Source organism: Saccopteryx leptura, chromosome 11, assembly GCF_036850995.1.
Source record: "Saccopteryx leptura isolate mSacLep1 chromosome 11, mSacLep1_pri_phased_curated, whole genome shotgun sequence".
In the NCBI taxonomy this organism is placed as follows: domain Eukaryota; kingdom Metazoa; phylum Chordata; class Mammalia; order Chiroptera; family Emballonuridae; genus Saccopteryx; species Saccopteryx leptura.
The window spans coordinates 66,425,011-66,440,808 of record NC_089513.1 but is presented as its reverse complement, the minus strand read 5'-3'; the positions used below and the strand labels follow the sequence as shown (position 1 = coordinate 66,440,808).

Sequence of the window (15,798 nt, the reverse complement as noted above, 5' to 3'; positions counted from 1 at the left end):
ACAAGTATACAAATATCAAATCACTATGCTATACACCTGAAACTAATATAATGTTAGATGTCAATTATACCTCAATTTAAAAAAAAGTAAATGGGCCTTTCTCATTAATGAAGTCTTTTTCATTAAAAGCCTTAAGGAACCTCATGTCAGTGACAGAAAGGGCTGAGGGTGAGAGTAGGCTGCAGGTGAGCAAGAGGAATAATTAAAGTGTATTAGGAGTTGTGCCTGCCAGTAGTCACAGCTATTTGGCCAAGGAGTAACTTGTAACTGGAATTACTGAAGAATCCCTTGCTGCAACTAGTCAACTAGAGGATTTGAGAAGAGGGGCAGCTCCTGGCTCTGGCTGGTTGGCTCAGTGGTAGAGCATTGGCTTGGCATGTGAAGTCCCGGGTTCAATTCCCAGCAGGGCACACAGGAGAGGCACCCATCCCTCACCCTTCCCCCTCTCCTCTCTCTATCTCTCTCTCTTTCCCTCCCGTAGCCAAGGCTCCATTGGAGTAAGGCTGGCCCAGGCACTAAGGATGGCTCCATGGCCTCATCTCAGGAGCTAGAATGGCTTTGGTTGTAACAGAGCAATGCCTCAGATGGGCAGAACATCACCCCCTAGTGGACATGCCAGGTGGATCCCAGTCGGGCGCATGCAGGAGTCTGTCTCTCTGCCTCCACGCTTCTCACTTCAGATAAAAAATAAGAGAGAGGCAGCTCCTAATATGGGCCACGGACAGAAGTTGGGAAACATCTCACCTAGACATAAAAGAGGAAGGAATGAGTCAAAACAAACATGGAAGTCCCCTGTTACCTACTTCTACTCATACTCTTTTATACCCTCCAACCTGCAATTTGTGTCTCTGGCCAGAGAGACAACCCTAAACCTAGAAGCCTAGAAGAGTGAATGGATCAGGAAGAGGCAAAGCAAAAGTACAGGGCTTCCCTGAGACTACTCGATCTCCAGCAGGGAAATGCTAACTGAAGCATTCACTTCCAGGTTCCACTGAACATGGAATCAAGTCACCATAAAGTTAAAAGTCTAACTGGGAAAATATTAATTCATTTATTCACTAAGCCAATGTTTTTTAGGCATCCTAAATAACTGCACAGAATACATGTGATATAATAATTTCTATGAATTAAAAGGAAAAAGACAATCCACAGAATACAAAACTCAATGAATCTAAGAAAACTAACCACACAAATGAAAAAAATATAAATAAAATCAATGTCATTTTTGTCTATTACACAGACAAAGATGGTAAAAAGGATTAATTTAGGCAATGTTGGGAACACATTACAAAAATGGATATTCTATAATATTTAAGTTTGCATGTGAATATCATAAATACATACATGGTTTTCCCAAGACTTCATAACTTCCACTATAATATCCAAATAAAGTTATCAATATGCCAAATATAAAAGGTTGTTTAATCATAATCTGAACAGAATCTAATATTCATTTATCTATTCAAAAGGTATTCAGGTTCATTATGTATTCCCTCAAAGTCAAAATTACAAACAAGCATTATCACTATGCTGGAGATGGACAGTAGAGTGAAATAAAAAGTAATTCAGGTTGAGAGAATTCTATTTAAATCAAATTCTACTCTATAATGATGGCCATAATGATCAGTATTAAGATTTATCGGCCCTGGCCGGTTGGCTCAGTGGTAGAGCATCGGCCTGGCGTGCAGAAGTCCCGGGTTCGATTCCCGGCCAGGGCACACAGGGGGAGCACCCATCTGCTTCTCCACCCCTCCCCCTCTCCTTCCTCTCTGTCTCTCTTCCCCTCCCGCAGCCAGGCTCCACTGGAGCAAAGATGGCCCGGGCGCTGGGGATGGCTCCTTGGCCTCTGCCCCAGGCGCTGGAGTGACTCTGGTGGAGACAGGGCGACGCCCCGGAGGGGCAGAGCGTCGCCCCCTGGTGGGCGTGCCGGGTGGATCCCGGTCGGGCGCATGCGGGAGTCTGTCTGACTGTCTCTCCCCGTTTCCAGCTTCAGAAAAATGCAAAAAAAAGAAAAAAAGATTTATCAACAAACATCCCAAACTTATGTTATCTCCTGCTTGTGTTACTCAGCTGACACCCCACACCCCCCTCCCTGCACAGCCGCCCCAGGTCTCCTTTTACTGTGCCATGGAAACCACAGGACAGGAGAAAAAGTGATTCTCCTAGAAATAGTAGGTTGCTTCCCTTTCTATTTTTGGTTCATTTGGTTAAATGTTTCTTACTGTGGTTGTGCTTTTGTGGTAACGCCTCTAATTCCTTTTAAAAATAAGTGACAATGAAAGTGTTGGTGAGAATGTGGAGAAACTGAAATCCTCCCAGACTGCTTCAGGGACTGTAAGTGATGCAGCCGCTGTGGGAAACAGTCTGGCAGTTCCTCAAAACATAAACATACTCAAAATATGACCCTCAATTTCTACTCCTAGAAATGCGGCACAGAAAACTGATAGCTTGTGTTCACATAAACACTTGCAAAAAATGTTCATAAAAGTTTTATACCTAGCAGCCAAAAAGTAGAAACCCAAATGTCCATCAACTGAAAAAAGGATGAACATATGGTGATATATCCACACAATGAAACATTCAGCCATAAAAAAACAACAACTGATATATGTTAAAATATGGATGGGCCTGGAAAACATTATGCTAAGTGAAAGATGCCAGTCACAAAAGGCCACATATTGCATAATGTCAGTCATATAAAATGCCAATAGGCAAATCCACAGAAACAGGAAGTGAACTGGTGGTTTCCAGGTGTTGAGATGGAGGGAAATGGAGAGGCTGCCAATGGGGAGGGTTTCTTTTGGGGTGATGAAGTGTTCTGGAATTAGACAGTGGCTCCATGGTTGCACCATCTTGTGAATATACTAAAAACCAATGAATTGTACCTTTTTAAAGGATGGATTTTATGATATGTAAATTATATATCAAATTTTAAAGTAGAGGATACATTAATATGTTAATAAATAAAAATAAGTTTAACATGTCTGCAAGGAAGAGAAGGTTCATGTGAGAAAGCCTGGATTCTATTCTTCTACCACTTGGCACACATTCCAGGGCTTCTCATTTGATCTCAAAGCTTTTCAACTTTTCAGCTGTGGAGCATCTACATTTCCACCATCTGGTCTGTGTGAGAAAGAACGGAACCAAGGTCACAGCAACCCTAGAAAATTATGTTAAGTATTTTTAAGAGAGATGGAGAAAGATAGAGACAGTGGCAAAGGGAGAGATAAAGAAGCATCAACTCCTTGTTCCATTTAATTGTGCACAAAAGGTGACGTTTGGGTCAAGCCAGCACCCTTGGGATCAATTTCAACGCTGAGTCGAGGCTCTATCCACTGTGCCACCCTCCAAGGCTATTTATGTTAAGTTTGACATTGATAACCTTCCTTCTCCATTTGAAAGTTTCTTAAGAATTAGAACCAAGTCTTGTTTATCTTTTTATCATTAATGCCCAAGGACTTTAGCATACAGTAGTAAGTGCTTAGTAAATGTTGAATGACTCCTTGAACAGTGTACATACCTCTCTGATTTCCCAAAGCCTCTCAATATTAATGCCTTCCAGACTCCAACCCCAAACTATCCTCCAGCTATATTTATGAATAGTAAAGATAGAACTGGGCTGGGTGACTCTGAGACAGTCACTAACCTCTTATTCGCACCCATAAAGTAGAGATGTTACTGATCATACCAAATTATTTCAAGCATTAAACTGATATACTATCTGTGAAAATTCTTTGTAAATTATAAGCTTATAACTTAGCAATTTTGTTTTTTATATATATATTCCAAAATGTTCTATATAGTCTAGTACTCTCTCGGTGCTAACACAACTACAATTTGTTACAACATGGAAACAATGAGATGAACAGAATTTACAATAATTATGAGTCTGAAACAATGCTGGGAGTTAGAAATCCATTAACTCCATTAACAATAAAACAGTCAATAACAGTCATGCACAGCCAGGGCCTTAGTGTCTAGGGCTTTTCCTGCTTCCTGCTCCCATGGCAACTCATGAGACAATGCAGTAAAATCTTAGGTTGTATTTACATTTAAAAATATAAAATGCTTTTGAAGCAAACAAATTAATGAAATTTCAAAGGCACTGAAAGATTTTACTTCAGTAAAAAACTGCTGAAGCTGTGAAAGGCACAGGGTGTCAGGAGCCCTTCAGGACCCACTTCCCCCCTCACTTCCTCTCTCAGCATCCCCAACGCACCCGACTCGTACCGACTCTCCATCCTCTTCCTTTCCGACCGACCTGTATGCATAAGGGGTTGACTACCCCTTTTAAACCCAACAGAAACTGACAAAGTTTTGACCACATTTTCGTCCTGGGTTTTCCCTCTAGGTCAGCGGTTCTCAACCTGTGGGTCGTGACCCTGGCGGGGGTCGAATGACCAATCGCCCCCTGTTTTTTGGTCCTTCGACCCCCGCCGGGGTCGCGACCCACAGGTTGAGAACCGCTGCTCTAGATCCAAACACACACCAGGAGAACTTCACCTAACACAAGGTTCACCTGTTGGTAGGTGACAGCAAGATAAACAAAGTTTACATCTTATAAATTTAAAATACTGAAGAGTGCTAGTTTTAGGACATGTAACTATTTTTTTTATTTTTTGCATCTTTCTGAAGTGAGAAGCAGGGGGCAGGCAGGCAGACAGATTCCCGCATGCGCCCGACCAGAAGCCACCCAGCAAGCCCACCAGGGGGCAATGCTATGCCCATCTGGGGCGTCTCCATTGCAACCGAAGCCATTCCAGCACCTGAGGTGGAGACCATGGAGCCGTCCTCAGTGCCCAGGCCAACTTCGCTCCCATGGAGCCTTGGCTGCAGAAGGGGAAGAGAGAGATAGAAAGGAGAGGGGAAAGGGTAGAGAAGCAGATGGGCGCTTCTCCTGTGTGCCCTGTCCGGGATTTGAACCTGGGACTTCCACAGTACATGTAACTTTGAAAAATTCAAATATATTGTGCTCTTTGGAAATTTAAAAAAAAATTTTGCCTAAATTTAAAAATCACCACCAGAAAAATATACTCTAATTCCCTAACTAACATGAGGTTTTAATTCTTTCATTCAGCTTAAATACAAACCTGTATGGGTGGAATATCTGGTAGCGACGGAAGGTTTTCTGGATTGGTAACTGAGGGGATAAGCTCTATTGCTGTAACAGACGGGCTGGTGGGACCTCGGTTAGCACTCGCCATAGTTGCTGTAGTAGGGCTGGTTGGGTTGATGGCATTGTTGTGCACTGACACAACTGGGAAAGGTCCAGCATGCCCTGGATTTGAGTGCTGTTAGGAGAAAAGATATTGTTACTTAATTGGCCAAGATATCCTAATATGAATATATTTGACAACAATTTTTAATTTAGGAAGGATACCTATGGTTGAGAAAGAAGTAGAGTAATAAGTAGAGAAAAGAATAATAATCCACACTTAGACTTTTCATTTTTCCACTTATTTTTGTGTAGCAGTTCAGGAAAAAATGGAATTGACAATAATTTTCCACCCTGTTAGTCAGGTGACATGATCTTATTCAGAACAAAGATGCATGTAAATAGATAATCTGGAAGCCCCCAAGTTTTCAAACAGCATAGCAAGAAAGCTACTGTTCTGCCCATATTCCTCTTTACCCTTTTGTCTTTTTAAAAATAAAAATAATCGTGTAATTTGTGTATTGTATTATTAATATGGTATAACAAACAATGAATCTACAAACAGAAATATAACATCAATTTCTGACTCTAATTAAGGTGACAATCTCAGTAATTCAGAAATGGGAATGATGAATTAAAGTGAATATCTGTCTTATTGGGAGGGCTGTTCTAAGGATCATTTAAGATGGTACAGATGGAAACCTTTGGAAAATAAATTACTAAACTCATATAAATTTGAAATATTAAAACCCCTAACATTCAGGTATTTCTGTAGGGGCCCTAAAGTGTAAGGGCCATGTTCTCTGATTCTGTAGCTTCTGTACTCTCCCAAAGGTTCCTTGGGCCCCTAGTAACACTTAAAGGCTTTCCATGTACTAAGGGGTACGTGGGTACGTGAGCTCTTCTAAGGAAGTTAACTCCCAGATCCTCAACCTTCATATGTACTTTTTCTAAAGAAAATCCAATTACCTTATCTAACAATGTGCTGAGGTCTGCAGATTCTTTTGTCACTACTTCTTTTGCAACTGTCTTTCTCTATACAAAATAGCAAACCTCTGGCCCATTCCTAATCTTATCTAGCACACTGCCTCAGGGTAAAAAAACTGAGAGACAAGCAAAGGTACAATCAAGCTGTCAGGTTGTTGATAAAGTGCCTGGCTCCAAAATCTGTGTAACAAATCTTCAAGTAGGCTGATATTTGATGAGCAACCAAAATTAAGAAAGACCTGAAAAGCTGTCAACTATAAGATTTTCTAAAATTCTGATAGCTCATAGTAAGATTCAGCTTTGATAACCCAGAAAATGTTCAAATTGAGAAAAATTCTTGTAATTCCCAGATATATATTTTTGTGTTCAAGTTTCCCAAGCATCACATGAAAACAAAACCCCAAAAAAACAAGGTAGTCATAAAAACTGATGTTGAATTTTTACTTATTCTACTAATAAGTAACAGACATAACAAACATATATAACTCAGGGGTCGGGAACCTTTTTGGCTGAGAGAGCCATGAACGCCACATATTTTAAAATGTAATTCCATGAGAGCCATACAACGACTAGTGTACGTTACTCATTATCCAATAAAAACTTGGTGTTGTCCCGGAGGACAGCTGTGATTGGCTCTAGCCACCCGCAACCATGAACATGAGCGGTAGGAAATGAATGGATTGTAATACATGAGAATGTTTTATATTTTTAACATTTTTTTTATTAAAGATTTGTCTGTGAGCCAGATGGAGCCATCAAAAGAGCCACATCTGACTCGCGAGCCATGGGTTCCCAAACCCTGTATATAACTGAAAATTAAGGGGGGGAAAAGCTCCGTTTATCTTACAAAAAAAATGTAGATCTAAAACAATTTTACTTTTTGTATTTCCTAATATTCTTAAAGTATGTAAATATATGTTATTTAAACAATTATATAGGAATAACTATAATAAAAATTTGGTCCAAAGAAAAAGTTTTAAAGTTTAATAGCCTGTCACTAGAAATTGGAAGAATTTTACAATTAAAATAGACATTTTTCCTGCAGAAAAACTGTAATAGACTGATTTATAACTTTATCAAATATATATATATAAATGATAAAATGCAAGGAAGTAGAAGAGAAATTCAAGTCCCAGGAAAAAAAGAGTACAAAATTCTGAACTTTAAAAATGAGCTTGTTATGGTATTTGGGACTTCAATGGATTCATGTAGTAGAATAAAATGTAAGGGTTTACTTCATGTCAATGACAGTATGCCAGAAATTGTCCTTTGCAACTATTTTAATTTAAATTAATAATGATAACTTTTAAATGCCAATCTTCAAATGAGAGGGAGCACATATTTTTCAAAAACCTTTCCAGAAGTAGTTGGGCCAAAAAAGGTGAAGGCCCCTGCTTTAGGACAGTATCTGTCAACTCGATGCAGTGGTCTGAGGTATAAGTTTACACATTGCTGAGTATCCCCCTCCTTGAAATTCGGATTCAGGGGGTTTGCTCAGAATCTAGTTCTGACAAGGCCTCCCCAGCATTCTGAAAAAGCCTTTAAAGATGTCTCTATAGAAACATTGCTGTTATAAAATGAACTGCCTGGTTTTATAACTGGAAGTTCTATGTAAAAGTAGTTTCATTTTAAAATCATGCCTCCTACACAGAAATCAACTACTATTCAGGCAAAGACTAAAAAACATGTCTCTAAATATTTTTAAGGGTAAGCATATCCATATTCTGAAAAGGCCCATACTAAGCAGAAAGAAGCAAACGAATAAATATAAGAATTAATAATAGCACAGTTTTAAGTCTTTTTTATGTATTAGGTTCAAAATGTCACATTAAAAGAGCAGAGGAACAATTTCAGGACACTGAAAAGCTCCAGGCTTGATTTTACCACTCTCTTGTGACTGTGGGTAAATAACAAGCTCATTTGTTATTTATTTCCGTAAAATGAAATGGTCGAATGAGATCGAGGTTCTCAACCCATAATATATAAAGGGTTTAATGGCATCAAAATTTTATGTCTGTGTATTTTTCTGGGACAAGATACGCAGCATTAATCAAATTCTCAAAGGTATCGATGACCCTTTCCCCACCAACTGATTAAGAAATATGGTGTCTTTTAGTTTTAAAATTGTATGATTCTTACAAATGTAACTCTAGGCATACTTGTCTTTGGAGATGTGGCTGCATCATGGAATACTGAGGGCCGCTGTGCCTGGGGATCCCTGGTATTCGGGCCGCGTTCTGAGCCAACCTCATCTGATGGGCTTGGAAAGCTCCACAGTTCATGTTGTTTCTTTGCATTGTTTGCACACTGATCAATCTTGGAGGCTACAAAGGATAGAAACTGAATTTATATAATACTATTTTTTTATAAATTTATCTTTCAAACATAAAATGTTAGTAAAAATACTTCAGTTAGGATACATAGAGTGTAGGTCACTCTCCTCATCTCACCCCAAGTACCTTCTTTCAAATTCCGTGCGTTTAAAGCATTAATTTACCTAATTCTGGATTAAAAGCTTTGATTTGGATGGGGGAGGGGAGAGCAGGAGAGGTACAGGAATGGGAATGATTACAACAAATGCCTAAGGAATGTATAAAATATGTACTGGGCTAATTAATCTGGTTCTCTGGCCCAAAACCGTGTGTGCAAAACAAAAACGATATGGTATGAAGGAATAAACACTTATGTACTAGTGAGTTAATTTTGTTTCTCATGGTATTTACTTACTGCCCTTCCTCACACTTCCTCAACATCCCCTGATATCCAGAACAAATATTTAAACTCTGACCTTTGAGCTCTTTCCCTGCTAGTCACTTTGAAACATGTAACTCATCTACAGAATAGACTGTAGCCCTAAGGTCTTCACAATTTATATCAATAACTTAACAATATAATACTCACCTGTTGTTGTAACATTTGCGGGGCTGCTTGTCGTGAGTGCTGCTGTGTTGCTGTTGTTGTTGTTGATACAGGTACAGGTGGTTGCTGCATCCTCATCTGTTGTAACTGCTGATGCTTCTGTGCATACACTTGTTGTTGCATATGCTGGAGTCGAAGTTGTGCTAAGTTAATCTGTCCAGGGGTTTTACTAATGTGGTTTGTCCCTGGAGGAACTTGCCCAACTACAACATTAGGAGTATACCCAGGAGCTGGTTTACTCTCTATTACTAGGTTACCTGAAGGATTTAAAAAAGAAGAATAATTTGCATATTATCGAATAAATCATCTACGTTGTAGATTAATCACTAGCTTTCCTTCTTTCCTCTGACAACTCTCAACACTCAAAGCTTCTGACAGTACAACAGGGATGGGAGCTAAGTTTAATGATGGCAAAGATCAGAAATCTACTATGGTCCAAAGACAAGTAAGTGACTTTTGATTATTCAGAATATATTATCTGCCCTTATTCTTTATTTACATAGATATACAGAAAATTAAAGAGCTAAAAGAGATGTTATTAGAGGAGGCCCATCCAACCTGTTTAAATCAATTCTCCCTTGACAAGTTTCAAGGAGACTCGAGTACTATTGCTGATCCCATCTGCCTCTGAACTGCCAAAATGTGTGGGCAGGGTATTCTATCGCTACCAAACTGCCTTCTGTGGAAATACTGAATAAGGTTTAAACCACTTACATGCTTAAAAATGACAATTTTCCTTACTTCTCACAGAGCCCATTGATTTCTAAAAATAGGAAGGTTTGATCTAAGGAAGAGTTGGCAAACCTTTCCTATAATGAGCCAGATATTTCAGCCTTCATATATTGTTTTTCAACCCTTTAAAATGTAAAAAACAAACATAGCTACCTACCAAACAAAAAGTTTGTTGATGCCTGATCTAAGTAAGCTTAAAGCCAAATCTAACTATACACAAAGATTACTTCTAAACATAAGGCCATCCACTTCTGCTTTTACAACTTCCCATTGTAAGGATCTGACCATTTTAAACTTGAGTTTACTCAATATGTACACAGCTCTAACTGTTGGAAACGTTTTTTGGGCTTTGCCTTGTTTTAAATTTGTCTGTCACTCTGTAACTTTCACCTATGGTTCTTAGGTCCACACTGTGGAGTAACAAAAGCAAAGTCCATTTCTCTTACATGTCAAAAAAGCTACTCTTAGCTTTCAAACATTCCTCGGGACTTAACTTTCAGACATATCAGCATCCTGACATTCTCCTCTAGAGGACAATTTAACTTGGTATAATTAACATACAAACTCCTAAGCATCTAACAAATTCACCCAGAGAATTAAGACCTGTTTGCTAAGTTTTCAATATGAAACAATGTCACTTTAAAAGATGTGGGGAAATGTTAAAAATAATACACATTTTAAAAAACTATAAAGGAAACCCTCAACATTCTTAAAGATGTAATGAATTTCTAATGAAAAACTTAATTCCCAAGAAGTTTAAATGTTAAGAGTAAAGTTAAAAAATCTTCAGTATCTAAAATTTGCCTTAGATGCTTCCTCCTTCTAATTCAGTGTTCCAAGTTATATTCATAAAACTAATCATTTCTCACCTAAATTGACTACATTCTTTGCCCAGAAGGTGGGATCACAATGGAAACGTATTGCTCCATTAGCAGCAGGGACAGGATCACAACGAGCTTTCAAAATATGGCGCAATTGAAAAGTAATCTTAAAGGGAAAAAATTCACATTAGTCTTAAAATTCAATATCACTTGAAAAAACAGACAAGATAAAGACATAAAAGCTCATGTAGCCCCACAGTGTCAGTCTCAACTGAGACAAGATCAGCGTTTAAAAGACTATCTATGTTAGCAAATAAATGCATATGCTTGCATTCCTGCCATTTCTGATGACAAATTGCACTACAATGCTAGGTATCTTCAATACAGAATAGTGCATAATTCTACTGTGATAAAATTCTAGAAAAGACCAAAATCAGACTAATAGTTGCCTAGGGCTAGGGGTAGAAGGGAACAAGGAAACTTTTGTGGGTGATGGAGATTTTCTGTATCTTAATGTGGTGGTAAATACATTTGCCAAAATTCAAAATCTGTATTTTGAACAAGTACAGCTCACTGAACACATAATAAAGTTGCCTTCAAGACAAATAAAGACCCCATGTGTCTCACCAGTCGCTTGCTGTACAGTAAGGCTGTGCTGCTGCCACTTGCAATTGCCCAGTTTGTAAAGTTCATGACATGCTTCACCTGTCGGGAGAGGCCTGTGATGTCATTTTGCTGCTGTATTAACTTCATCTGTCTCTCTTTTGTAACATTCTGAAACAGAACAAGAGATTCACTCAAGAATTCTATATGAAAGAAATCAAGTCATACTTTTCTATTGAAAATGAACAATACCTATAATTCTTTTTAAAAATGGGTAAGTTAATAAGCTCCTCAGTATTCAATGAGCCTACACTCAAAGGAAAAGTCACACACAATAGTAGTCCTAAAACTTAGTTCTCTAGGCTAAATAAGGAGATTCCATATAGAGAAGTTAATGTTAATTATATCTCTTTTTTCTTTCAAAAGATGAACTGTCTTTGTTAAAGGTAGTGTCTTTCTAGACTAATACATTATAGAGTTATGGTATAATGAATTTATGTAACCTGAACTTACTCCACTTTTCAGGCCAAAGAAAATGTTCTGTAACCAGTGCCACCTACTGGTATGGCATGAGGCTGATATTCAAATCTTTTTAAATACTCATTTTAAAGACAAAATGAGAAAGACAAATTCCAGAGCTCTGAGAGTAGAGGTTAGGAAAATTTCTGATATGACAAAAATTCATAAAGAACAAAAGAGTAAGTGAGTGAGGGCTGAAGGAAAGATTAATCTGGAGGAAATACAGCAAAAGAAAAATAAACTGCTTTCTGGGAAGCAAAATTCCCAGAAAAGACAGGTGACGTACTACATATTTTGACATTCAGCGAACAACCTATCTACCTTGTTCTTAACCACTTTTTTTAAAAAATGACTAAACTTGGTTTACTGGACAATTTTTTCCCTAAGAAAACAAAAAAAAATTTTTTGCTTTCCCTAAAAAACAAAATTTATATTATTGTTTTATAATATATATCAATGAATAGTTTTCAACTGACAGTTTGACAACTTCTCGGGAAATCACCCCTCTTATAAAACTTAGAAAACACTCTATTTCGGAACATATTACACTAGAAAACATCTACTGTTTAAATTATCAGTATGTTAGGAGTGTGTGGCAGATTTACCACTAGGCATTAAAAGGCATCTATTAATTCCAAAATTCTTGACACGGTGTAAAAGCATTATTTTAAACCTATAGTTAAAATGTATTTACAGTAAGTTAAAAGGTATTGAAATCATTGCATGCTCAGTGCTCTCTCTTCACACAGTCCTTCTGAAAACAAAAATCCATCAGGGTTAAGTGCAACTGAATAAATGTATAAGAGAAAAGAGACCACCCATTTTAACAATACATGTTAGAGTACCTTTAATTTCACAATTGCATCTCAATGGAAAGATGAAATTCAGAAATTACACTACACTGACATAATTTCTTTCATTTGTATGTAACCATGAGTCTAATGTATCTAGTGTTTTCTGCAGAAGTGGAACAGAAAGTAATCTACTATGGAAACTAGAGGTTTTTAGTAATGAAGTTAAATAATCAAATACTCACATAGTTTATTTATATTTTTTGTGACAGTCAGAGAGAGGGACAGATAGAAACAGACAGACAGGAAAGGAGAGATGAGAAACTTCTTTCTTCCTTGAGGCACCTTAGCTGTTTATTGATTACTTTCTCATATGTGCTTTGACAGGGGGGTGTGCAAAGCAAGTGACTCCTTGCTCAAGCCAGCGACCTTGGGCTTCAAGCTAGTGATCTTTGGGCTCAAGCCAGTGACCATGGGGTCATGTTCATGATTCCACGCTCAAGCCAGCTACCCAGCGCTCAAGCTGGCAACCTCAGGGTTTCGAACCTGGGTCCTCTGCATCCCAGTCCCACACTCTATCCACTGCGCCACCGCCTGATCAGGCAGTACTCACAGTTTAAATTGTTACTATTCAACAGTGCAGAAAATACAACCCTATATCATCTAAGCCTACTTAAGAGCACAACATTTTGAGAACCAATAAACTGTGGAGAGTAGAGATGAATCTTAGATTAAACTTAATTTGGGTTACACAAATTGACTGAATTCTCATCTAGAAATTTATATCTATGTATCAATCTCAAAAATGCAAAACAAAGACCCAATATAACAAAACTATTAGTAAGTGTATAGCTGTATGTGAAAGTTAAACTGAGAATCTGGGGCTGGGGGACAATGTGATGGGTCAGCCTTGTCTTCATTTACATTGCATTTAGTAATGATTCTTTCATTCCTAACAGGACAACACTGCCTCCTCCTAATTTATACAGCTAAAATAAGTGGTATTAAATTGTAGTGCAAAGTAACTAACTCGAAAATAGGTCTATTTTCCAACAGAACATGAAAAAACTGTTTTTTTTCCAGTTTACTTCCATATCCTCCCAATCTAAAAGAACTTTCAATAAACATTAAAAAAACAGCTTAAGAGCAACAAGCAGTTTTTGTTTGATTTTGCTTTGAATCATACCTCTAGCTGCTGTAAGAGAGATTTTCCTTTCTTATTAATTTCATTGATAAGGGTGAAAATGGCCACTTTGATTTCCTGTTCTACTCGCTTGTTAGTCTCATTTACTTCTTTTATCCTGAATAAAAGAAATGCATCATTAGGTTATCAATTTATGTCTGAATCAACTGTTACAGAAATTTATCCAATAAGGCACTTAATTGAGAAATTAAAATAAAACCTTTGTCAAAATGTACAACTTATGTTTCAGCAGAACTGTCCACTCAATTTGGTCCTAATAAGTTATATATACAGAAAAAAGATTGGATTAAACATTTAGTCATTTTAATTTAATTTTAAAAGGCCAGTTTATTCATCTAAATGGTAATCTCCTTTAGTTCCTGTAACATAAATATGATATATACACACCTGACATCAACGATTGTTGGTTAGTATCAAATCTGGCACACCTGCTCTAATTAACCTTAATGCTTTTCAAGAACAATGTGCAAGAAAACAATGTTAAAACCAATAATTATCTTTTAAAATAGTAGGAATTGAGCTCAGAAGCATTAATTTTCATTTATAACTTAACCATTTCCAATATGGGTTCTAATACATCCCTTTCATAGATCTTAAAAATTGTTTCTTACTGTATACAGTTAAAGGCATAAAACAATTTCAATCCATTCTTTTTAAATAGCAATTAGGTGTTTAGCAATAGGTATAAGCTCCCATTGTGGCTGGAAAAGTTTTAGTTGCAAATATGAACCAGCTGATACCTTCCTATTTCCAAAATAGAAAGAGGGTAACCCCACCAACATACATAAATGAAGTGCTAAGCAACCATAAAATAAGAAACCATCAACTTTTACACACACTATTTCTGTACAAACTATAACCCACACTATCAACCATTGACTTGACCTTCATTTGCCAAATTCAAATTTGAGTAACTTCAATATACTCAATCATAATAACATAGTTTCCCCTCCTTTGTATATCAGTGCTTAATTGGGCACTTAAATATTTTATTCAATTCTGTGCTTAGTCAGTGCAAAACATTTTTTAAATGAGAATGATTACTAATGATAAGACATAAGAGACTCAAAATGACTTTGCCAAACAGTGAAATCATTTAGCATGCTGAAAGCAGAGAACAGTGAGCCACAGTCAGATTCTCACTGGGTTTCACTATATTTTCAATTGTAGAGGAAGATAAAAATAAATGTACATTTAAAAATGGAGGCAAGTCATCAGAAAATGGGTCTAAAAGGGGAAATATCACTAGAGATTTTGATACTTTTCTTTAAAGCTTTCTGAAGTTTAAATCATCAATCTCAACCCTTCGTAATCTTATAAAACAAACTTCTGTTCAACTTCTCTAGGTTCAGGAATCTCTAGATTCAAGAACATATATACAAAACGTGCAAAAAAATACAAAATATGTATAAGACATACAGACAAAAATATGAAACTGCCATGTGAATCAACTCCTTATCCTTTCTCTGAAATGGACAGCCAGCCATCTGTAGTGTATGAGAAGACAGTGATCGTCTCCAGTATCATCAACATCAGCATATACAAACATCCTGACAGATCCATAACTAACCACCCATGATTAGTATGTGTTTACATATTATCTGCAACTTATTTTTTTCTTCTTCTTCTTCTTTTCCAAGTGAGAGGAGGGGAGATAGACAGACTCTCACAGGTGCCCCAACCGGGATCTACCTGCCAACCACTGTCTGGGCTGATGCTCTGTCCATCTGGGGCCATGATCAAAACCAAGCTATTTTTAGCACCTGAGGCAGAGACTCCACAGAGCCATCCTCAGCGCCCGGGGCCAATGCACTTGAACCAGTTGAGCCATGGCCGCCATGGCTTGAGCCCTTATCATGAGAGAGAGAGACAGAGAAAGGAGAGGGGAGGAGGAGAGAGGCAGAAGGTCATTTCTCCAGTGTGCCCTGACCAGGAATCAAACCCAGGACATCCACATATGGGGCCAATACTCTACTATTGAGCCAACCGGCCACAACCAAGAAGTACAGTTTTTAATGCTTATATTATAAACAAGAAAATAAATATGTCCACCTCTTTCCATATTCT

General features: G+C 37.6%; 1 protein-coding gene across 2 annotated transcripts in view; it reads right to left on the bottom strand.

The window, feature by feature from the left end:
- Positions 1-15,798, bottom strand: part of TRIM33 (tripartite motif containing 33) — a 117,899-nt gene that overhangs the window by 25,562 nt on the left and 76,539 nt on the right. For both annotated transcript variants that reach the window (XM_066353504.1, XM_066353505.1), the window contains exons 6-11: positions 13,714-13,828; positions 11,242-11,388; positions 10,663-10,780; positions 9,044-9,318; positions 8,302-8,466; positions 5,091-5,291 (exon numbers count right to left, since the gene is read on the bottom strand). In XM_066353504.1, coding sequence (XP_066209601.1) covers positions 5,091-5,291; positions 8,302-8,466; positions 9,044-9,318; positions 10,663-10,780; positions 11,242-11,388; positions 13,714-13,828 — 1,021 coding nt within the window. The remainder of the gene's footprint in view (positions 1-5,090; positions 5,292-8,301; positions 8,467-9,043; positions 9,319-10,662; positions 10,781-11,241; positions 11,389-13,713; positions 13,829-15,798) is intronic.